This window comes from Vipera berus (assembly GCF_964194415.1).
Source record: "Vipera berus genome assembly, chromosome: 15".
NCBI lineage: Eukaryota > Metazoa > Chordata > Lepidosauria > Squamata > Viperidae > Vipera > Vipera berus.
The window spans coordinates 915028-940320 of NC_138218.1; the positions used below are offsets into that span (position 1 = coordinate 915028).

At 46.3% G+C, this 25293-nt stretch overlaps 1 protein-coding gene across 1 annotated transcript; it reads left to right on the forward strand.

Annotated features, from left to right (window-relative positions):
- Positions 1-396: 396 nt before the first annotated feature.
- LOC308674738 (vomeronasal type-2 receptor 26-like) lies at positions 397-24312 on the forward strand (the record flags this gene model as incomplete). Its single annotated transcript, XM_081339469.1, has 6 exons — positions 397-608; positions 1326-1617; positions 10271-11065; positions 12066-12278; positions 15320-15446; positions 23402-24312. 6 exons carry the CDS (start codon positions 397-399, stop codon positions 24310-24312), a joined length of 2550 nt encoding a protein of 849 aa, XP_081195595.1.
- Positions 24313-25293: the final 981 nt, after the last annotated feature.

A 25293-nucleotide genomic window follows, 5' to 3' on the forward strand; every position in this document is an offset into this window, starting at 1 on the left:
CTCCAGTTACCGCTCCTGACATGGAGACCTGGAACACTTCAGAGGTCCCAGAGGACAAATTGCCCCTCCCTGTAATTATCACTCTCTGTGTCTTTGACACCTGCTTCTCCAATGACCGACTGCCTTTGAGGTAAACATCAGACTGAAGCAAACTGGAAGGGATTTTGTATCAGAAAAGAATAAATGCCTCAGGTCAGGCTCTGTGTGGCACAGGTTTGGGGAGAGGCAGGGTTTGTGATTTTGATTTTGTCTCCTTTTCAGGCAAAGTTCAGTTTATCACTGTCTGAGTCAGAAAAGCCACCGGCTTTTCCATATTGGGAGAGTGCTTTGAATTCTTCTGTCTCTGCTTGTGTTCTTCTTAAGAATTGGGAACGGGAGTGATTCACCCCATGAATTATGGGCCTCCTGCTTCTGGTGCTGCTGGTGTCCCAGCCAGTCTCTGGGAAGCTTAGAATCAAGTGCCCGCTGAATCTGGAGGACCAGGATGAAAACAGACTATGGAGCCATTACAGGCCAGGAGACCATCTCCTTAGTATGATCACCACTGTGACAAAATTACTGCATACAACATTGACTTTCAAGTTGGCACCTTATAGTCAGTTTGATCTGTAAGTCAGTCAGTGTGATGGAGTTACATTCCATCGTTCCAATTCTAATGTTCTCCTTTATTTCTTATTTCATTTACTCCTATATTGCAGGACCTCCCCAATTTCCTGAACCATTTGGATTTCCATGGCTTCCCTCTTTTGTTTTATTTTGTGGAAGGGACTCAGATCCAAAGATGGGGCAGAATAAAACCTGTAACAACTCCAGATTATTTTCCTCTCTCCATCCAAACTTGAGTTCATCACTTGAATATTAACTTTTGTTTAAACTTGTGATTGAAATGCTTCTAGTTGCCCCTTCCCAGTCTGATGCCATATTTTTATAACACTCATTGATATACAACTCCTGATCCTTACAGAAACAAAGGGGGGGGGCTAGTATTGCTAAATTTTTGTTACTTATTAAAAATCCTCTTCCTTTTATGCAGGTTCCAACTGAATGATTGAATTCTTTTGAATCCTGTTTAGTGAGCAAATAAAAATTAGAACTTCTACAAATAATGATGTATTTATTTTTCTTAAATGTGGTAGAGGACTATCTCCATTCTATCTTCTCAATATTCATTGAAATTACATGGTGATAGGTGACTATCATTTCTGTCTGGTTTTGGAACAGTATTAACTTAAGACTTAGTCGGCTTGCAGAGGCAAAAAGGATTAACTGAAAAAAGTATTTTGTTACTGCTCATGATGATGACAGTAACAAACATTATTTTACAGAGGGAGGCACTTCGGTCAGGTGAGATGGATGGGCTATATTCTTGCCATTCAACTGATCAACAAGAATTCCCAGTTCCTGCATAATCTCACATTGGGCTACAACACCCATGACAACTATGAGAACACACTTGGCACTTCAGAGGCCTTGCTGGACATTCTCTCCACTGGAGAAGCCAATGTGCCCAACTACGGTTGTGGAAGGAAGGACAACATCCTGGCTCTTCTTGATGGAGCTAACAGGGACATCTCCATCCAGGCGTCAACATTAGGAGGTGCCTACAAAGTCCCCCAGGTTTGTGTGTGTTTATCTGCTAGACTGAGGGGGATGGTGATAAGTGAGTGATAGAATCAATAGAATCAACAACACACAGAGTATTAGTACTGTGAGATGGCCTCACGAGACCGATGGTTCGTTAAGGTGCTTCCAAGTAAAAGGCAGCACGCAGGGATGCAATCAGTCAAAGCTTTATTTAATGATAAAGTAAATAGAAAGAGTTCCCTGGCATGGAGGCATCCATGCCTGGATTGAGCTCATGAATCAGCAAGCAAGCAAACAGAAAAGGGAACAAAGAGAGAAGAAAAAAGAGCAGCCCCTGAGCAGAGGTTTTTAAAGGGGGTCCTCAGCCCCTCCCTTACCAATTAACTCTCTCCAATGGGGCTGCAGGGGCCGGGGACCCCTGACCCACCAGTGGGAGCAAAGATGCCTCTTTGCTCCCATCTGATGACCTTTTTGGGGAACTGCCATGGCTGGCACAAAAACATCTAACAATTCCCCATAATGCCAGCCAATGACAGAGACCAGTGAATGTATGTGAGGGGGCGAGCAGGTGTCATAGACATGCATATACACATTCAGAGGATCAAACACAAACGCTTAAACAGAAGGTTGTGCCGGTCAATGGGTACAGGTTTGGTGAACAGGTCAGCTATCTGGTCAGTTGTATTACAATGCTCAACATGTATAAACCCCATTTTGGCAAGCTGCCTGACATTTTTATAGCGTATGTCTATGTGGCGGGACCTAGAGCCCACTGCATATGCCCCCGAGATTGCAATTGCAGCCGTATGATCCTCTTGAATTTGGATGGGCAGAGGAGGAGGTGCCCAGATGCTCGTTATCAGAGCATCGAACCAAATCAAGTCATTGGCCGTGTCTGATAGGCTGGCATATTCCGCCTCGGCCGTGGAGCAAGAAACAATTTTTTGCTGCCTAACATGCCAATGGATAGGACAGCCATTTAGCAATATGAGGAAACCAGAGGTGCTCTGTCTACTCTTGGTGTCACCAGCCCAGTCTGCGTCCGAGTAAGCGGGAGCTGGGCCGTCTTCCCCTTCTCTGGTTCCAGCACAAGGAGAGCATCGGTCGTGCCCCTGAGGTACATAAGTACCCTCTTAACAGCAGTCCAGTGGAATTCCTTTGGGTGTTCCACATGCCTGGACAGTAGGTTCACAGCTAAAGCTATGTCAGGCCTGCTCCAATTGCTGATATATAGCAAGGAGCCAATCACAGATCTGTAAAGCTTATTAGCTGTGAACTCAGGACCGTCCTTGTGAGTGTGATTGTAATAGTCACTTTGTATCGGGCTATGCGTTGGGTTAGATTCTGCCATTTTGCATTTGGCCAATAACTCCTCAATGTTTTCTTTCTGAGATAGAGCGAACCCCTCCTTAGTGGCCAAGATGTGCACACCCAAGTACTTGTCAACCCGCCCCAAAGACTTCAGGGTAAACTTTTCCCCCAGGGCCTTGGCAAATTCATCACACCCTTCCTTGTCAGGCCCTACATATAGGAGGTCGTCCACATAAACTAACACCCATCTCCTGTTCCATCGCGAGCTGCCATTTCTCCTATTCTTTGATGGGCAGCTCCTGGATGTCAGAGAAGGATTTTGGGGTGACCACAACGCTGTTGACGGATGCGATGTGCCCAATGTCGATTCTCTTTGGCGGGATCCCTTTGTTGGACCGCTTTGATCTCCTGACCTTCTGCTACTCACCGCCCTTTTCTTCTGCGGGTTCCACGTCCGCCGGCATTTCATAATTGGGACGTGTAGACCCTCGGTCCCAGGTGCTGGGCATCATGGGTCTTTGAGGCGTTGCTGGGGGTGAAGACGGCGTGTCAGGTAGGATGACATCTTCGTCTTGTTCCTCACTTTCGTTGGTGGCAGGGTATGTGGTCGTCTCAGGTGATGTCGTGGTCGGTGTGTCCTTGCTGGGTCGGTTGACATATGGGCTCAGATCATTTGAGTGGATCTGGGTCCAATTGGAGTCCTCTTCGAAGGAGGCAGATTGGGAAGTCACAGTCCTGCCCCCCTCTCCCAGGAAACGGTAGGCCTTGGAGCCAGGAGCATAGCCCAAGAACCTTAGTCTCTGGGAGACAGATCTCCCCTTCTTCCGCAGCTGCTTGGGGATGTGCACCCAAGCATAGGAGCCAAACACACGCAAGTGTCCCAGACTTGGCTTCCTACCATGGACCAGGAAATATGGGGTCTGGTCCACAACACTGCTCCAGGTGCGGTTTAAGCTGTAATTGGCGTAATGCACCGCCTCTGCGACCCCAGCGTCCGCAATCAGACTACGCATCATAGTTTGCAGGATTCCATTTCTTTTCTCTGCCACGCCGTTCTGGGCAGGAGTGAAGGGCGCTGTAAGAAAATGTCGGATGCCCTTACGCCTTACCCAGTCCTGGAATTTTCGGGACATGAACTCAGCCCCACGTTTGCTCTGCAGTTGTGCGATCTTGGTCTTATACTGGGTCTCTACAAAGTTGTACAGTGATCTTATGGCGTCAAAGGCTTCGGATTTTTCTGTGAGGGTATACACGTGGCCGTACCGTGAAAAATCGTCAACGGCAGTGAGAAAATACTGACTTTTCCCTAGAGATGGTGTGAAAGGCCCAACCAAATCAACATGTACTAGTTGGTACGGGTATTGGGTCTTACGCAGTGACACCTTAAGGATGGGGGCAGCCTTCCTCTTTGTCCTCTTACAGATGGCACAGTCCAGGAACACCTCTCAATCCTTTTTTTTTTTTTTTAATTGAAAAGTTTTAAAATACAATTTTCCTTTAAAAAACCCCCCTTCCCCCTCCCTCCTCCCCCCCTACCTCCCCCCCTCCCTCCCTCCCTCCTCCCCCCCCTGCCTCCCCCCCTCCCCCCCTCCCCCCCCGACTTCCCAGAGCTGAATACAAGGTATATATATAAAAAGAGAAAGAAAAAAAGAAAAGAAAGGCAAACATAAGCAACCATGTACTAACAACTATAAATTCTAAAATCCATCACTCTCTAGCTTATATAGGATAAACCAAACCTTGGCAATATTAAATATATATAAAAAACTAAAATAAAAAAAAACACTTTCTAGCTTATATAGAATAAGACAAACCTTAATAATATTAAATATACATTAAAAACAGGAAAAAGAACCCCAAAATAGAAAGAGAAAAAAAAGAGCAGAAAAAAAAGGAAAAAAGAATTATTCAAATACTATATAATACTTCTCAACCTATACTTGTCCTAAATAGACTCCATCCCTTTTTGTCCATTACATGATATAACGTTCTTACAAATAATCTTTCAAATTAACCAAGATCTTCGCCACCTCAACCAAATCAGAAAACTTTAAAGTCCAGTCTTCTGTAATCAGCCGTTCCTCTTCCAGCACATCTATAATTATTCCAAACAATAAAAAAATTGCGAACAAAACTTTAACCTCCATTTGGAAATCTTCTATATATTCCACCAAACTTTAATCCAAAAAAACCTCACCCTTTCCACAAAACCACCACATGTAAAAACTATATTGCGTCTACACCCAAATCTTTTCCCACCTCCCATACTTGACTATGAATACGTCGTAGAAATTCCATAGACTTCTGCAAATCCTGCTATTTTCTCTTCTTAGCTCGTTTTGCAGCAGCACGCGTCACCCTCTGTTCTATTGAATCATCCGACGAAGTTGTATCTTGATCTCTTCCAACACCGTTGTCTTCTATCTGACCACCTTCGACCTCTTGATGCACTCCTTCTCCAGATCCCTTTTCAGCTTCCAGAGATGTTAATGGCGTTGCATTTAAAACATTATTATAGAAATCACGCGCTTGCATCACAGTAACCAGACGGTACCTTTTACCTTCGTGCGTCACCATCAACCCAGCTGGGATCTCCCATCTAAACCTTATATCTCGTTGCTTGAGCTCTTGCACAAGGAATGTAAAATCCTTCCTTCTCCTTAAAATCTTTGGAGGAATTTCTTTTAAGACCAAAACTTCTTGATTAGCAATCACAACTTTAGTATCATAAGCAGCTCGTATAACTTCATCTCTAGTTTCCCTTTTTGCAAAATATACCACCACATCTCTAGGCAACTTTCTCTGTCTAGCAATCCATGAATTCACACAAAACACTTTATCCATGCCTCCTTTTATTTCAGATGCTGGCTGTTTCAACACTTCTTCAAAAGCCTCAGAAACCAGCTGCTTTAGATCTTCCTTAGTATTCTCCTTTAAGCCTCTAACTCTAATGGCAAACTGCATCTGGTAATATTGAGCAAGACTCAGTTCTTTTTCCACTTTATCTTCATTCTCCAATACTTTTGCTTCTAATATAGCATTCTTTTGAGTCAGATCTTCTAGCTTTTCCTCCAATTCTTCCACACAGCGAGCCACTTTACACACTGAAGACAAGATGTCTGCCTTCATCACCCTGAACTTCTGTTCCATCCTCTCCTCCATTCTCTCCTCCAATTTCTCCAATTTCTCCTCCATCTGTACAAATCTAGCATTAATTGATTCCAAAATTACCTGGGCGTGTTTTTCAAGAGCATCTTGTAAGTCCTTTGATGTCAATACATCAGGAGGATGCAGCGCCTGCAGTAATGATTGTTGCACAGGAGAAGTTCCAGCACTCTGAAGAGTTTTAGGGGGTGGTTTAGCCGCCATCTTTTACCAAATGCGACGCACTTTCACTTCAGATTTATAATCCAAAAAAGGCCATCAAGCTGGAGAGTAAAATATCACCTTTTCCTCTTGTATCGCTCTGCCTGCTCCTTTAATCCATAGTCATTCCTTCAGGCAGGGGTGGTCGCAGACGCCTGGCTCTGCTCCAAGAATCAGGAGCAGAGGCGCCGGCCAGCTGGGAGCAGCCCAGGCTACGGGGGAGTTCAATCCTTCAGCCGCCCAAGCCATAAGCTCAGGCGGCCCTGGAGAACTCTACCCCTACCTGGGAGCTCGCCCCCTCCTCTTCTCCCGAGGAGGGGGCTTCAAATTCGCCCGAACAGCTGATCGGCGCTGTTTCGGGCGAAAAAAACAACAGCTGAGCCGCGGGCAGCCCGGGAAGGCTGTCTCCGTCGCCGCGGAGCCACCGGAAGTCCAACACCTCTCAATCCTTGAGCTGGACTCCCTCAGCAAACTCTCCCATCTTTTTAACCACAGGGAAGCTCGCATGACCTAATCTTCGGTGTAAGAGATGGGCACACTTATCGTGGAGCGGCTTCCCCACTGACACCCTCTTGGCTCTGGTTGCCTTGAGCCTGCTGAGATTTGGGTTTCTTGTCCACACTGCCCTTGGAAAGCTGTGGGGGTGGCTGAGGTGGCTTGGGTGCAACCGCTTCGGCCTTGCGCTCCTTAGACAGCCTTGGGGCTGGCTGTTTTCTCTCTTTCCGTGCGCAGGCCCCTTCTGAGGTGGCACCCGGTGGACTGTCCTTTGTGGCTGGGTTCTCGGGGGAGAAGTATGGCAAACCATTTATGATGGCAATACTTCCAATGACCCTCTGGTTCCGGGTGACATGACCTCCCCCTTTGCGAAATAAAACTTCCACCCTGTCATCGTCACATAATTTGATAATGCTTAACAGATTGTTGGCAGTGTAAGAGAGCATGTAATACCCCTTCAACATTTCCTAGTCCGGGTACAGAGACAGTGCCCTCCCCAACAACCAAAGCCTTATCACCATTGGCCACCTTGACAGATGAGTTAATTTTCTTTAACCTTTTAAACCCTTGTTTCATATTGGTAATGTGAGTTGAAGCTCCAGAGTCCAGTAACCATACGTCAGTGGGGCTATCAGCCTTTGTGGTGGGGGTGAGAGCACAAGTATGCACAAAAGTGCCCTTGGCACTACCTTTGCCCCCGCCACGCCCCCTTCCTTGCCCCTTGCCCCTTCCTTGATTGGGACCACGCTTGGGGCCTTGTTGGTGATGGGGGCAGTCCTTCTTCAGATGTCCCTCAGAGCCACAGATGAAACACTTAAGTAGAGCATTAACCTGCTCTGAGTTGTGGTGCCTCCTGCTGGCTCGCTGGGTGGTGGCTCTGGCGTATTCTCCTGCATCTCTTCGCCTCCTGTCTTCTTCAATGAGCCTCCCTGTGAGGTAGGACAGAGTCATGACTTCCTTCGTTGTCCCCTCCAGTGAAACAATGAAACTGCTCCAATTTTTGTCCAGGGAAGCCAGAATGATGGCGACCATGTTCGCCTCAGGTACAAGGTAGTCTCTGAACATCAGTTCTGCCCTGAGCGCCTTCAATTTTCCCAGGTGCTCAGCCATGTTAGCCCCAAACCTCAGCCTGGTGGTGTAAAACTCAGTTGTGAGTCTGGTGATCGAACCGATGGTGTCGCTGTTGAATAAATTGTATAATAACCACCAAACTTCACCAGCTGTGAGCCCATCTGGAATGCTGGAGTATAAGTTAGCATCCAGTGAGCTCAGTAGAGTGGTATATGCTTTCCTATGATACCACTCTTCTTGGGGTCCCCAGGGAAGAGGTGGGGGGTCCAGAACCATCTCTAGAGTCCCTTGCTCTAATAGACATATCTGCACTTCTTTATTCCAGCTGCTGAAATTTCCCCCCCCAAGGCGCAGTCTTTCAAATTTATTTGAGAATGCAGAAGCAGATGAAGAGATCTGGGAATGAAAGAGATTTTCCCCAGCTCTTTGTCCATTTCTATACATCTTAGAGCTCTCCATTGAGGTGAATGGAAGAGGGATCCCTCTGCTGGCAGGTGGTGGTATTTTTCTCTGATTTTTGGATGGCTCCGACTGAGCATGCTCAGAGTTCATTTCAGCAGTTCATTTCTGCCTCTGGGCCAGGCCCAGTCCTAGGCCTGCAGGCCGGGATTTGGGCCTAAAGAGGGGCTGAAGGCCGCAGAAGCCCCGAAGATTCCTCCTGAAGTCCCCCCGGCACTGGAACACTCACCGGGGGGCGAAGGTTGCAGGATGGGGCCGGGATGGCCCAGAGATGCCGTGGATTGCCCGGAGAAGCCCATCACTGGTCCTGAAGACCCTGGAGGCGGCTGAAGATGGTGCTGGAGGAGGGGGCCTCGTCTGGAGGCCCCCCGAAGACCATCTGGCAAGCAGGGCATCTGGGCGGCGGCAAAAAGTAGGCCGGAGGGCCCGGGGGTTCACTGGGGGCCCTCTGGCGTTGCAAGACGTAGCTGGGAAGCTCCAGGCCGGACGCCTCCCGGTAGTTAGGCCCCGGGGAGAGGGTTGGAGGCCTCGGAGCTCCTCCGGGAGGCTCCTGGGGGTAGCGAGGGAGGCTGGCTACCCCCAATGTCGAGGCTGCAGTCGTTTTGGCCTCCAGGGCCGCAACCAGGGTCCGGATAGTTGCTCCAATCTCTGCTGCAGTAGGCTCGGCTGGGCAGGCTTCGAGGCCATCATAGGCCTTGAGGCTTTCCGGTGAGGAAGACCGGGCGGTTTCCGTGCCGCTTCGGCTGGCTGCCACCGATTGCTGGGCCTCGAGGCTTGGCTCCCTCTTTATCAAACAAACAAACAAACAAACAAACAAACAAACAAACAAACAAACAAACAAACTTATTTAGAGCAAAGTCTTAAATGAATCTGATGCTTAATTTTAAAAAAAAACCATAGCTTTCCACTTCACGACCCTATATATCATAGTCTGCATTGCCAAGATTCCCTCCAAGCTCTTATTTCAAACTGAAGTTTGGTAGTTAAAATACATCACTACTTGGACAAACCCAATTGCACCATCTGAGAAGTATCTTGGAGATGGATAAAACGACTTCGGCTTTGCCCTCAGTACTGATTTGTGAATTTATACATTTTTTTCTCTCACACATCAGGGAACATTATTATGGATCTAAAATTAAAATGATGGAAATTGAGAGAATCCCAAAATTCGATCTGTTAGAACATACATACTTTCAATTAAAGACAGCTTCGATTTTGTACTTGTCAGAAATTATACAATATTATATTATTGTATGCTTGGAGAACAAGTTCAAAAGATTGCCTCACAAAGAGATCTGAGCTATGCAGGCAGAGAAATATGCAACCCTCCTCAGTAAGTTTGGCAGGCTGAAATGGATGAGGGGCTGCAAGCAGACCTTCCAAATTGCCAAGTAGTGAAATGCTGACTTGCCAGAACATCTTAGGGTGGAATTTACTTGAGCAAAATTTCAGAAGATGGACACAATGGTTAAAAAAATGAAGATCTAACCAATCCCTTGTAATGAATGTACATTTTTGTGGAGACCCAGAGATAAAAGATTTAATACTTCTATTATTTCAATATCAATTGTATAAGAAACAGACAGAAGTCAGTATCTTTGATTGTACATTAGATGAATGACTGATTGGGATCCATATATAAAAATAACATGCAAAAATTACATATAATACGTACCAATATTTGAGCAAAACTGTTTAGTTGGGATTTAAATATGTGGGTCTGATTGTGGTAAATTGTAGGGCTGATAAAGAAATTATTTACATTTTTTATTCTTTTTTACTTAATTTTTTCGCATTCCTTTTTTTCATGGACTTATTAATGCTCTGTGTTGTATTTTATGCATCCTGAGATGGCTTGTAAACATTAAATTATTGTAATGTGTCCATGAGAACCAGACTGGCTTTATTAATAGGTAATATTTAGGACTTGATCTTACACCCTCCCCCCAACATAACTCAGCATTCTCCATTGCTTTTTCAGATCAGTCTTGAAACTGCTTCAGAGGCTCTGAGTGATAAAAGTCAATTTCCCTTTTTTCACTGGATGCTCCCCAAAGAAGGGATCCAGTACCCAGCAATTGTCCAACTACTCCTCCATTTCAGATGGACACTGATTAGCCTCTTTGCTTCAGACACAGAGAAGGGAGAGAAATTCATGAGGACTTTGACTCCTATGCTTGTCAGGAATGGGATTTGTGTTGTTATATCACAACGATTGTCAAAGAGTGGACATACAGCACTCTTCAGGGTTGCCCTCACTAAGTGGAGACGAGTCAACGTCTTTGTTCACTTCATGGAACTTGTTTCCATTTGGGAGAGAATTCTTCCTTTCCATTTAACACTTATGCGTTTGCCAGGACCCATTGAAGGGAAAGTCTGGATCCTGTCAGTCATGGGTAATATGAAAATGGGAAGGAGCAGACTTTACAAATATTTCCACAGTCTTTGGATGTTTAATATTCAGAAGAAGAAAGGGCCAGAAAATGATGGCTTTGAACCCACTTTCTTTATGGAACCCGATTTTGGAGATCATTCTTTTCACTGTCCTGTTTTAAAGCACATCTTTTCTGCCAAAGTCCGGAGAAGATGTATCCAGAAAGGGCCACTGGGGACCGAAGAGAAATGGAACACAAAACAGATCCCAAATGACCCCCATTTCTACAGTATCCTGAAGACTCTGGCCCAGGCCTTGAACACTGCCTATTCCTCCAGATCCAGGAGGAGAAGCAAGGAGGTCAAAGGGAGACTGGGGGCTCCAAGGCTGCAGCCATGGCAGGTAAGAGATACTGACAAGGATCCATCAAACTTAATTAATTTTTAGAATGTATCCAAAGAAGATGGAGAGGAACTGTCTGAACCTATTTTTGGAATAAAAGGGCAAGAGTTTTGGCCAAAATAATCACTCAGCGGATATTGTTCCAAAGATTGGGCATTGTGACAGATAAAAATTATCAAACACTGCTCATTTTAAAAAGGATGTGTGCATTTTAAATAAATTCCTGTCTTTAAGGTTTTGTGATTAGCCCTGTAGAATTTTATGTTCATAAATTTGAAGGAGCCCCTGAGACTATCTAGCCCAACCCCTCCTCTACCAGAACATCAGTTTATGCAACTGATTGCTGCTCTGTCTTTGCATGAAGACAATCATTGAAGGGGAGACTGAATTTTCATTCACTGGCTCAGTTCTAAAGCTGCTCCTCCTTTTGAGGAAGTTTTCCTCTCATCCAGCAAGAATCTCCTCTGTTGTAACTAAATGCATTTTCCCACATCCAACAGTCTGTTATAAGAGCGAACAGACCAGGCAGAGAAAGAAAACCAAGAAGGATCCTGCCTGACTTTTCAGGCGGCAGAATTTGTTGGTGGGAATTTTGTGTTTTCAGACTTGCAAGATTCAGTTAATGTAGCCTTACAATAGATTAGAATTGGCTCCTCTGACCATTAGCCTGGGAAGCTACTTCTGGAGAAGCCCATGCTTATCAGTGACCACCCTGTTGTTTTCAACAGTTTATGCACAATCTCTTTATTGGTTTCTTTGATTATTTTACAGTCATAGAATACATATATTTTCTCAATGATATTTTATCAATATATATGATCGACAAATTTTGCTGAATCTTTGTTTTTCCTCCTTTGAAGGTAGTGGTAACTCTTGTCCTCCCACCTAGGAATGTTTGCAAGTTAGGCAAGCATAGAAGAAAAAATCAGTTGTGAGTAAACCGTGTGGGATCAGAACCTATACTTTCTGATTTTAAAATTTCTGCATGCTTCCTTTTTAGTTTCATCCCTTTCTGGCAAAGAATGAGTTTTGCAATCTTTCCATCTTTAAACTGTATCTAGATGAAAATGGGGATGTGGCAGCAGATCTGGACATTTGGGGCTTTTTGGTTCTCACCAAGGAGGATCCCAGGAAAGAGACTCTGGGGATCTTTGAAAGACAAAGATTTACTGTCGTCCAAGGTGTTCTTTCACGGCTAAAGTTGCTCAACAAGGTGGGAGAAAATTTGGTGCCTTTTCTCTGTTTCCCAAAGCTTTAAGAACCTTTCGGGTGGGCTAAGTCTGATCATCATGGTGGAGGACTTTCACTGAGAATTGAATGTGGGGAATAATAAACCTTTATTGTCAAAGTACATGTATACATTGAGATTAGCTGAGCTTCCCCCCGTGCTCTCTCCCCCCAACACACAGTGACCACAAACCCTCCATCCTACCACACCATGTGTACCAACTACACCACACACCGGCCTCCCAAGTCAATTCTGCATAAGATTATGTCCCATTTAAAAGCCTAACAGCCCATGGATAAAAACTATTTTTCAGCCTGTTGGTACGGCTGGCTGTACTCCTATATCTCCTACCGGATGGTAGGCGAGTAAAGAGTAAAGAGTAAAGAGTCCAGGGAGTGAGCCATCCCTGAGAATCTTCCTCACTCTTCCAAGGCAACGAGCCCTGGCGATGTCATCCAGTGGTGTCAGGGGACAGCCCACAATGTCTTGTGCTGTGCTTACTACCCTCTGTAATACTTTCCTGTCCGCGGCTGTCAGACCAGCATACCAAACCACAATACCATACGAGAGGACGCTCTCTATAGTAGAGGGTCATTAGCCGTTGTTCTACCCTGTTCTTCTGCAAGACCCTAAGAAAGTGAAGCCTCTGTTGGGCCTTTCTAGCCACTTGGGCTGTGTTAACTTTCCAGGTCAGATCTTCACAGAGGTAGACTCCCAGAAATTTAAAGGAATGGCGGTTTTCTTAGACTGTTTGGAAGGCTTCAGTAGTATTCCACAAGGTGTCCCTCAGATGCTATAATATGTTTTAAGCTGATTCATCTATATCCAACATAGGCTCGGGAGTGACAATTCTTTAGGATATGGATGAAAGTCCTTTTGTGGCGTCCCCTCTGTTATTCATTATCTCCATAAAACTGGGGAGAGCGTTCATCAGGTGCTGGGGATTGTGGTGATGACAGCCTGAGCTTCATTTCTTCCTGGTTCTCAAAGAGAAGGCAAGGAAGGTCCAGGCCACTTGAGGAACCCTCTGGGGGACTGGCCTGCCCCAGCCAGGCCAGCAGAGGGGCATACTGGAGATCCCATCAGCCGAGGCATTTCAGCTGGCCGGATCCAGGAAAAGAGACTTCTCTGCTGTGGCTCCTGCCCTCTGGCCCCAGAGGAGAGAATGGCTCCCGCCACCCAGACCTTTTGCCAGAGCCTGAAGACCTGCCTCTCCCAGAAGCCTGAGAGACCCAATGGGGGAGCTTCATACTGTAGGTGGCTGATCAATTAAGTGCAGTGCCACCTCACCCCTATGCAGCCAGCCCCCTTCTCTGCCATCTTGTCTCCATGGTTATATTTGTTAATGTGTTTTATCTGTTGTGTTTTTATAATAGATATTTTTAATATTTTTCACGTTGTAAATAGTTTTTCTCTATTTTCCTAAATCGGATACACTATAATTTAATACATTCTAAAATGTAATATAACTAACTCATCATACTTTAAATCCAGTGGCGTAGCGTGGGTTGTCAGCACCCGGGGCGGGGCAAGGCAACCGGAAGCGGAAATAGAGGGGCGGGCGGGCGGTGACGTCACGCCACTGCTGAAAAGACGTGCCCTGCAGCGGCGTAGACTTTCCAAGAAGAGTCGCGTGCATGCGGGATGCTTCCGGGTCCCTCTCGAGGGCGGCTGGGCGGGGCTCCGACCTGCAAGAGCCGCTGCATTCAAGCTCGCATGTGAGCCCCGCTAAATAAAGCCACGCATGCGCACGAAGCTAGACCGGCCGGCCAGCGGGTCCGTCTTCGCTCGGCCAAACCTGCCAGGGCGCCTGCGGGGCGCTTGCGGTTGGCCTGAGCCTGGGCGGAGAGTTGGCCGCTTCTATTTATTTTATTCAGTTTATGTGGCCACCCATCTCACCTGCCGGACTCATTTCGCTTTGCAAGAAAGAGCAGCTCGAGAGCGGAGCCAAGCCAACTCTGTGCAGCCCTTGGGGCTCCCTGAGCACTGCATTCAGCAACGAACCCACGTTTCGGACTCTTTCCCGCCCCCTTTGCGGAGCTTTGCATCTAGAACTCCTTCTCGGTCCCTGACGAGCCTTTTTCACTGATTTCTCGCCACAGGTAGTCCGCGCAGAGTCCCGCGGCGCTCTCCAAGCAGGAAGCGCAGGCGTGAGACCACGTGCACTTGTTCACTTCGGGTTTTGGGTTTGGACCAGATATTTTCCATCGCCAGCTATCACGGAGCCGAACCGGGCGACTTTTAAGGAAGGCTCTTATTCTGGAGCAGTCCGGTGCGTTGAGAAAGAAGGGACCCCAGTTTCTTCCTTCGCGGAACTGGAATCCAAAGTCACCCTGCCGCCGCCCTCCCGCACGCCCGTCCGTCCGTCCACTACCCTTTCTGGCTCGCTCTCCCGGAGTGGATGAAGGAGACACGGGAAGGGGCGGGGGCCGGGAGAGGGGGAGGGCCTCTGCAGCAGGGGGCCTCTCCTGGTTGGGCCCGCGTGCGCCGCCTGTCACTGGGCGGCGTGTATGTCGGCGGCCTGGCCCCGCCCCACCTCTTCGCAGCCCGCGGCGCGGACAGAAATGACACAGAGCCTCGGTGGCTACCGAGCAGCTCAGTGCGAGCGCGCCCCCCCAGATGTTGCGCCCGGTGCGGCCGGCCCCCCCTGCACCCCCCACGCTACGCCACTGTTTAAATCCATGTGTATACAAAGAATGTAGGAATGCATGTTAATACAGCCTTGAGGAGGAATTGGCTGGTTGTCACTTAACGTTTAAATCTTTTCTAATTTCCAGACTTTATTAAGTAGAAAAGTCCTTTCTTGGAAAGTGATATGCCAGAAGCAAAAGGCAGGAACTAAATGAAGAATCTGCCAGTAGTTGTATCTCCTACCACCATTTGGAGTTAGTCAGAGGTTTCATATTTACTTAAGTGAAACCCAGGGATTACTTGGCTAACGTCCATGTCTACCTCCATTTTCCATGGCACCATGGCACCATTTCCTGACACATTTTTCTTTGTCATTTCTTGGTTTCTCTGCTTAGTCTCTGCCTCAGTCCAAATGTGTGGAAAGTTGTCATCCTGGATTTGTCAAGCAGGTGCGAGAAGGAGAGCCACTTTGCTGCTATGACTGCATTCCTTGTCCAGAGGGGACCATCTCCACTCAGGAAGGTGGGTGACACCAGAGGAAAGGACAGTCTTGTGGAAATGGATTTAGTTTGATGAAAGTCCTTGTAATATATGTGAGTTAAGCACGGTTAAACTTAAAGAAAAGCAAGTGACAGCTCTTTGACAGCTGACAGCTCCACACGTGGCTACCGATGACAGCTCCACATGCGGTTACCGATGACAGCTGAAACTGACAGCTGCGCATGCGGTCCGCGCGGATTGGAAGAAACCGAAACGGTGGGACAATCCGACAGCAGTGATTGGCTAGAGGCTCGCCACTGCCTCTATATAAGGGGGGTTCAAACTTGCTTGCTTGTTCCTGTGGAGGCAATAAACAGCTGATTGAGTCCAAGCCTGCTGTCCTCTTTATTTACCGGGAACCCGCCGCAGACAATACAACTGGCGACGAAGGTGGTACTGCTTCACGGAGCTATCTAAGAGCAAAGTCACAAGCTGACAGTCACTGAGCAAAGTCACTGGGAAAACTAATTCCCAAAATAACCGTGAAGCAGTATTTACCGAGACAGCATGGCAGCAGTCGGACAGATCAAAGAGTTCGACCTCAAATACCCAGAGCGATGGGAATCGCACCTGGGACAGGTCGAAGGCTACCTCCTGTTCAACAGAATTACTGAAGACTGCATGAAGGCAGCGGCTCTACTATGCCTTAGCGGCTCAGCTGTATACGATGTCGCCGCCGGACTCTGCAATCCAGACCCAGTCAACACCATTCCATATGCGGAGCTAACTGAGATGCTAACGAAGCACTTTGTACCTGCACAATCAGAGCTCTACTGGCGACTCTGATTCGCCCAGCGAACCCAGCGGTCCGGGGAAGCTGTGACTGACTTCGTCGCGGCCGTACGACATGCCACACAATGGTGCCATTTCCCGGACCTGGAAGATAGGATCCGGGACCAGAAAATAGTCGCCAAACCGACTATGAGCCTCACTGAGGTAGTGAGCGAAATCTGGGCATACGAAGCTACCCACGATGAACATCAAGACCCTCCCACCAATGGGCCCAACGGGTCAGTCCACTACTGCCTTCCAGCCGACAGTGAGGAGGAAGCCATGGAGCCCGACAATGAAATCAACGCACTCCAACAACAATATACGAAGTCTCAAACACAACGGAATGACAGAAGAGGCCCTAACAGACCACAGATCCCCCGCACAACAAACTCCGGGCAAAGATGCGCAAGCTGTGGAGCACCTCACCCACAGGCATCCTGCAAATTCAGGAATGCCAGATGCCACAAGTGTGGCAAGACCGGGCACGTCCGTACCGTCTGCCGCAGCAGGAACCGCGGGACCGTTAACGACCTGGATTCATCCCTGCCAGGTACAACCAACCCCCTTCCCTCATACACAGAGCCCCCAAAGCCCTTGGTACAGACTACAAACTGGCTAGGTAAACCTGACAGCCATTTAAACGTCCACCAATTGCTGAGGCCCAAGATTAGAATCAGGGTCCAATTACAAGGAATTCCTTGTGGAATGGAGGTGGACTCAGGGTCCTCCGTCTCCATAATCTCAATGGACACTTTCAAGAACATCTGTGGCCTCAGCAAAAGGAGGATTTCCCTGAAGCCCACCCCCATGAAACTGGCAGACTTTCAACAAGCCCCAATTAGGATAATGGGAATAGCTACACTAAACGTTAAATATAAAAAATTCCAGGGGCCCCTTGAAGTCCTTGTCACCCAGGGAAAGGGGGCCAGCCTGACAGGACTTAACTGGTTCCAGGCTCTGGGCATTTGGATAGGAGGAGTTCATTGCACCCAGGCCAAAAGCCTCGAATCCGTCTGCAAACAGTTTGCAGACATATTCGATGGCTCCAATCGCCCTAAAACTCAAACCCAAAGTTCTCCCTGTTAGAGTCAAGGCCAGAAGGGTTCCATTTGCCCTCAAGAAAAAAATTGAGGACAAACTGGAATGCCTGGTAAAACTAGGGGTGCTTGAACCCATGGAGGGAGGAACCTGGGACACCCCTATTGTCACCCCCATGAAACCTAACGGGGAGGTGCACATTTGTGCAGACTATAAGGCCACTCTCAACCGGGCCCTGAACCCCCATGCTTACCCTGTTCCTGCAGTGAAGCACGTCCTCTCGGCTATTCAGTCCAGCGCCATCTTCTGTAAGCTAGATCTCGTGCATGCTTACTTGCAGCTCCCTGTCACCAGGGAGACGGCAGATGCGCAGACTATAGTTACACACTGCGGGGCTTTCAAAGTTCACAGACTCCAGTTTGGCATTTCAGTCACGCCAGGGATTTTCCAGGAAATCATGGAGCGAACCTTGAAAGGCATCCCGGGGGTGTGTTCATATTTCGATGACATCCTGATAGCTGGAGAAAATGAAGAGAAGCTAGCGGAGAGGTTAGAAACAGTGCTAAGCAGATTTTGAGCCGCAGGGTTAAAACTCAAAAAAGAGAAATGCTTGATAGGGGTACAATCCACTGAATTTCTGGGGTTCAGGATAGATGCTCAGGGAATTCACCCCACAGAATCCAAGGTTAGGGCAATAAAAAAGGCACCGGCACCAAAAAACAAAGCAGAGCTGCAACCCTTTTTGGGGCTCTTAAACTTCTACCATACCTTCCTCCCTCACAAAGCAGCTAGGGCAGAGCCTTTACATAGGCTTCTAGATAAAAACACCCCATGGGAATGGACCACCCTCCATGAAACTTGTTTCAGCGACCTGAAGGAGCTATTGTCCAATAATTCGACTATTACCCATTATAATGAACACAAACCCATCTTCATAACTTGTAATGCCTCTCCAGGGTTGGCACCGTACTCAGCCATTTAGAGGAGGGAGGGGTCCAGAAACCAATAGCGTATTATTCAAGAACTTTATCAAAGGCAGAAAGGAATTACACCCAGATTGATAAAGAGACATTGGCCATTGTTGCTGGGGTTAAAAAATTTCACGATTATTTATACGGTCAGGAATTTACGATCTTCACTGACCACAAACCCTTATTGTCTGTCAACAGACAACCCCCCAAATTCTGTCCCCAAGAGTCCTGCGCTGGTCCACATTTCTATCAGCTTATTCATTTAAATTACTCCACAAACCTGGAAAAGAAATGTGTCATGCTGACGGACTAAGCAGACTTCCCTTAGCCGATATTGAGCCAGACCCTGCACCCGGGGGACAAATCCTGGCCATCGACGAACTGCCAGATTGCCCCCTGCAGGTTAAGGACATAGCCTCAGCTACAGCCTCAGACAAACTTCTCAGTAGAATACTAGCATGAGTAACATCTGGATGGCAGGGCCATTGTCCTGGGACTGAATTCCAGGTGTATTACAATAGAAAAAATGAATTATCAACACACCAGGGATGTGTTTTATGGGGGAGCAGGGTAGTCATCCCCGAAAAACACAGGGCCAAGGCCCTCCTAACACTGCACGAGGGTCATCCTGGCATAGTAAAAATGAAAGCGTTAGCAAGGAGCTACCTGTGGTGGCCAGGCATAGACAAGGACATAGAAGAGCATGTAGCTGGATGCTACCCATGTCAGCAGTCCAGACCAGGGCCTCCTCATGCACCACTACACGTGGGAGCCTACACACAGACCCTGGTCAAGGATACATATAGATTTCGCCGGACCTTTCCAAGGACAGCTGTTCCTTATTGTAATAGACAGCTATTCCAGGTGGCTAGAGGTCATCCCAGTTAGAGGTCTGACCACAGCCAGCACTGTACAAGTGCTTAGGGGGCTCTTCACTACACATGGTCTCCCAGATATAATGGTGTCTGACAATGGACAACAATTCACTTCTGCTGATTTCCAGATTTTCACCAAGGCCAACTTAATTAAACATGTCACCTCAGCTCCCTTCCGGCCTTCCACTAACGGCCTGGCAGAAGTCATGGTGAGGGCTACCAAAGACTCATTGCGCCGTATCATCTCCGGCAACTGGCACCAATGTCTGGCACTGTTCCTGTTAGCACAACACTCAACCCCCTGCACAGCTACAGGCAAAAGCCCTGCAGAATTACGCTGGGGCCGTCACCTAATCACCAGACTGGACAGACTGCACCTGGACAGGGTGACTACTGGACCTGAACTACTACCCCCAGCATGACAATTTAACATTGGGGATCCTGTATGGGCCAGGAATTTTGGACTGGGAGACAAATGGCTACCCGGGGCAATTATTCTACGCACAGGGCCAGTTTCCTATCTGGTTGAGGGGGAAGGGGGGCAGTTAAGACGTCACATTGACCAATTAAGGAAAAGGGGACCAAGTAACCACCACTCTGCCCCCGAGGCATTCCCAGTTGCAAGGGAACCTGTTTACATTACCCCTAGCACAGTGGAATTGCCCCAGCAAGGGGAAAACAGGAACCTCCCAGATCCAGAGGAAATCCCTATCCCACAAACAAGCCCCATTGCCGCTTCAGGGCAACCAGACAACCCAGATTCCGTGACGACCAATCCCCTACCCCCACCTGGGGAGAGGGCAAGGGACCAGCCCCTATGTCGCTCCAGCAGAACCAAGAGACCACCTGCATACCTACAGCACTACGTTTGGCTGAAACCCAAGGGTCAGGCCAAATGAATGCCAAGATTGCAATACCTTGTAAATAAGTTAACTGTTTAATTGTGTGGGGGGGAAGAGATGTAATATATGTGAGTTAAGCACGGTTAAACTTAAAGAAACGCAAGTGACAGCTCTTTGACAGCTGACAGCTCCACACGCGGCTACCGCTGACATCTCCACACACGGTTACCGATGACAGCTCCACATGCGGCTACCAATGACAGCTGAAACTGACAGCTGCGCACGCGGTCTGCGCGGATTGGAAGAAACCGAAACGGCGGGAGAATCCGAGAGCAGTGATTGGCTAGAGGCTCGCCAGCGCCTCTATATAAGGGGGGTTCAAACTTGCTTGCTTGTTCCTGTGGAGGCAATAAACAGCTGATCGAGTCCAAGCCTGCTGTCCTCTTTATTTACCGGGAACCCGCCGCAGACAATACAGTCCTTGTTAAAATACTCTTTGAAGCTCAATTGTTTTCTTGTTTATTTTCAAAATACACAATTTTTACCTAGGGAAGAATAACCGAAAGATCTTGAATGAGGAGAGAAGAAAAAGGAAAGTAAGGCAGATTGTGCAAACTTTATCATTGCCAGGGAAAATAATTCTTTCACTTTTTAGTAGGATATGTCCTTCCATGTTTACCTTTCTTTCTTGGAGCATCTCAGCTTTTTGAAACTTTGTCTTAGGTCCATTGTTTTTCTTCATCTGAAGCAGAATCGCATTATGTTCTTCCCCAAAATCGATGCATAAAAGTTATATCAAGCAATCAAATTCTGTTAAAGTCATCAAACACCATAAGTAGAAAGATCCTGATGGATCAGAGAGTTTGGGCTCAACAGAGGAAGGAGAGAAAAAAGAAAAGAAAATGGAAAGAAAAAAGAAAAGAAAAGTTTTACCATAAAATTAGGCAAGATGGTATTGCTGTGAGAAGAGAGTGGTAACTAAGTGTACAATTATTGGCGGTAAAATGTGTTTACTTTATCCAAAGCTTTTAACTATCCATGTTATGGATTAAAAGGTAAAACACTGATATTCCTTTGAACCCCATTCAAATTCCTTGGTATCATCCATACTGGGCCTTCCACTTCTTGTTACCTCCTTTTGTTGTTGTTGCTGCTGTTGTTGTAAATAGTGAAATATGACCAATATAACCCCAAGTAAAAACAAAATCAGTTGTGGTTCAAAAAAAAATCCCTGCATGCACAATGTTGATTTAGTTAACACCTGCCTAACAAAAAGGATGCAAAAATGGAGAACTTGTTCAATGCCTGAATTTATCCATCCATCTAGACAAATTGCTTCATCTGCTCATTCTTTGAATATACCGACTTTGCCAAAATAAAGTCTGAGATTCTCATTTATTAAAGGTAAAGTTTTCCCCTATCCTGTCGTATCTGACTCTAGGGGCGGTGTTCATTTCTGTTTCTTAGCCAAGGGAGCCAGGATGTCTGAATTCATTTCTGCAGTCATGTGACCAGCAAGGCAACATGCTGAAGTGTAGAGTATGCAGCAAAACACGAAACGTTGTTACTTTACCACTGAAGTGGTACCTATTGATCTATTCACATTTGGCATGCTTTCGAACTATAAGTGGGCAGAAGCTGGCAAAAGTGACAGGAACTTGCCCTGTTGTGTGGCACTCAGGTCTCTAACCCACTGTCAATTTTTTAGCTGACAAGCTCAGTGCCCTTAACCCCTCAGCCAATGCATCCCATCATGCCCCCTCTCATTTATTACTGATTAAGGAATTAATCAGGCAACCTATAATTTGAAGAAACAAGTAAAGAAACAAAGTTTTATTATTTTGTCAATGTAAAGTATCTCACGGGGACTAACATGGCAACCCACCTTAAAATATATTATTTATTTATTTGTCTATAACCCACATTTTTACTATTTTTTATAAATACCTCAAGGTAGCTAATACACACAATACTCCTTCATCCACCTACTTTCCTCAACCCTGTGAGGTGAGGTGAGGTGAGCTGAGAGTGACTCACTCAAAATTATCCATCCAAATTTCATGCTTCAAGTGGGACTGCAACTCACAGTCTCCTTGCTTTTAACTTGGTGCCTCAACCATTGAGACAAATGGGCACTCTCCTCTCTTTCTCTTTCTCTCTCTGTCTCTCTGTCTCTCTCTGTGTGTGTCTCTCTGTCTCAGTCTCTCTCTTTGTACACACACACACACACACACACACACACAATCACATACACAAAACCATACATACATTTTATATAACAAATTTCATAATAATTTATTTAATCCTACCTCATAGATTCAGTGTAACTTTTACATTATATGCCTGATTTCCTAAAATGTACATTTGGACATATCTAATTCCAGATAAGTGGGATGCGGTGGCTCAGTGGGTTAGGACGCTGAGCTTGTCGATCAGAAGGTCGGCAGTTTGGCGGGTCGAATCCCGAGCGCCGCGTAGCAGAGTGAGCGCCTGTTACTCGTCCCAGCTTCTGCCAACCTAGCAGTTCGAAAGCACGTAAAAATGCAAGTAGAAAAATAGGGACCACTACGGTGGGAAGGTAACAGCGTTCCGTGCGCCTTTGGCGTCCAGTCATGCCGGCCACATGACCACGGAGACGTCCTTGGACAAGCGCTGGCTCTTCGGCTTTGAAACGGAGATGAGCACCGGCCCCTAGAGTCAGAAACGACTAGCACGCATGTGCGGGGGAACCTTTACCTTTACCTTTAATTCCAGATAAGAAATGTGTAGGGACTTTGAATGTAATCCAATGGACTGAGAATTGTGGAAACCAAAATGTCTTACCTGACAGTTCAGAAATTCCTTCAAGAAGACATCAAAGATCTATTCCCCATCCAATGAGATAATAACAGCCAATTCATGGATCGAGAGTTGTGATTCACAGTCATCCATAGCTTAGTCAAATTGGAAGGAAAGAGATGAGTGAGGCACTGTGGAGAGTTATGGGGGAACCTCATTACAGGAATATTCTGACATATCATATTTTATGATATGTATCATAAAATACATATCCACTGAGTCAAGTATATTAAGAAGTGCCACAGGACAGGACTCAGAATGATTGCTTAGAAGGATTACCTGATTTATTATTAATTTCTAATAATATGTCTCTATGAAGATTCTGCACATGACACAGGAAATAATTAATGTTCTTGAACTTCCTGCAATTTCATACATATAGTTAACTTTAAAAAAATGATATCTTTCTTATTGGGTATCTCTGTGTGTGTGTGTGTGTGTGTGTGTGTGTGTGTGTGTGTGTGTGTGTTTCTCTCTGTGTGTGTGAAATTATTAAGAAATACAACTTGGAAAAGGCTCCTATTATCAACTGTTGTCCCAGAAGGTATTTCTTGAAAAATAAAAGGATAGAATATTAAAGAAATATTACTTTTTCTCAGATATGGAAAAATGCACCAAATGTCTGGATGATAAATATCCAAATCAGGACAGAGTCCAATGCATCCCCAAAGTTATAACCTTCCTGTCTTATGAAGAACGTCTGGGCATCATTCTGGTGTCTTTTGCTCTACTCTTCTTCCTAACCACAGGCCTTGTTTTAATCATATTCATTAAATACCGAGAAACTCCCATTGTCAAAGCCAACAACCGGGACCTCTCCTACATCCTCCTGGTCTCCCTCCTGCTTTGCTTCTTGTCTTCTTTGCTCTTTGTTGGTCAACCAAGCAAAGCCACCTGCCTTCTCCGACAAATGGTTTTTAGTATCATCTTCTCAGTTGCTGTTTCTTCTCTTTTGGCCAAAACCATCATGGTGGTGCTGGCCTTCCTTGCCACAAAACCAGGAAACCAAGTGAAGAGATGGTTGGGGAAGAGCTTGGCCAACTCCATCATCATTTCTTGCTCTGCTGTCCAAATTATCATCTGCTCCATCTGGCTGGGAGTTTCTCCCCCATTCCCTGACTCTGACTTCCACTCCCAGCCTAGAGAGATCATCTTGCAATGCAATGAAGGAGCTGTTGTCATGTTCTACATCACCTTCAGTTATATGGGTTTCCTGGCTGCCATCTGCTTCATGGTGGCTTTCCTGGCCAGGAATCTGCCTGGGGCCTTCAATGAAGCCAAGCTGATCACCTTCAGCATGCTGATCTTCAGCAGTGTCTGGGTGACTTTTGTGCCCACTTACCTGAACACCAAAGGGAAATTCATGGTGGCTGTGCAGGTCTTCTCCATGCTGGTCTCCAGTGCTGGGCTGCTGGGCTGCATCTTCATCTCCAAGTGCTACATTATCATTCTGAGGCCAGACCTGAACACAAAGGAGCAGCTTACAACCAGAAGAAATGTGGAAATGTGAGACAGAGTAATTTCAACTCTCAACATGTTCCTAGAGGCCAAACTTAGAAAATGGTCCAAGTTGTTCTCTATTCATGAATGGGCCAATATTTTTTCTAGAAATAATTAAAGAGCTGGAAGATTGTCAGGAAAACTAATTTGTTGGAGAAATTGGAATGTGTTAATAAATAAAAATATAGAAGGAATGCATGGGGCAACAATGAGACCCTTATTTCTTAATACATTTCATCAAAACTGTGTTGGAAATGAAAGTGATTTTTTTATTTACCCAGTAACACTTTCTTGGAAAGAATCTGAGACTTGCTAATTATGAATATTCATGCTCACATTATCTATTAAATATTCATATGTATGTTTATCAGTGTGTTCCTTCTTTCCTGAAATATATAAATATGAATGCATCCTTTTGTTTGTGGGATTTCCTCCCACTATTTTATGGAGGGAAATTCCTCCTGTGGACAATGAATAAATAATAACTGCTGTGAACCTTGGTTATTTGTTTTTGGGTCCTGCATTAGACTCCACAAAAACTGGTGTTAGGAGTGGGATTCCCAATCTTTAATCTGTAATTAGGGAAAATAGCTGGGGAACCCCTTAGGATGAGTGTTGTGAGACTGATCCCATGTCCCTTCCTGATGCCACATAAAGGCACTCTTGAGGAGTGTGTGGGAGGCCACAATCTATGTCTAAGAGTCTGATTGTGGCTGGGGAAGTTTGTGGAGTGTATGTGGTCCCTTCCATCCCAATTCTCAGTCACCCTGGCCCTGATGCCAAATCAGCTGAGCAATGGCCAGAGGTGTCCAGGAAACAAGTGGGAATTTGGCTTTGGAGGGGGGAGTGGGACCTTTCTGTATTGAAGAATGGAAACTGACCCAGAGCTTCTGTTCAAACTCCCTTTTTCCTATGTCTGAATGGAGGAATTGCCTGAGCTGATCCTAGGCTGGGAGGGAAGTGGATAATGGTGCTCAGGCAGACTGGTTGG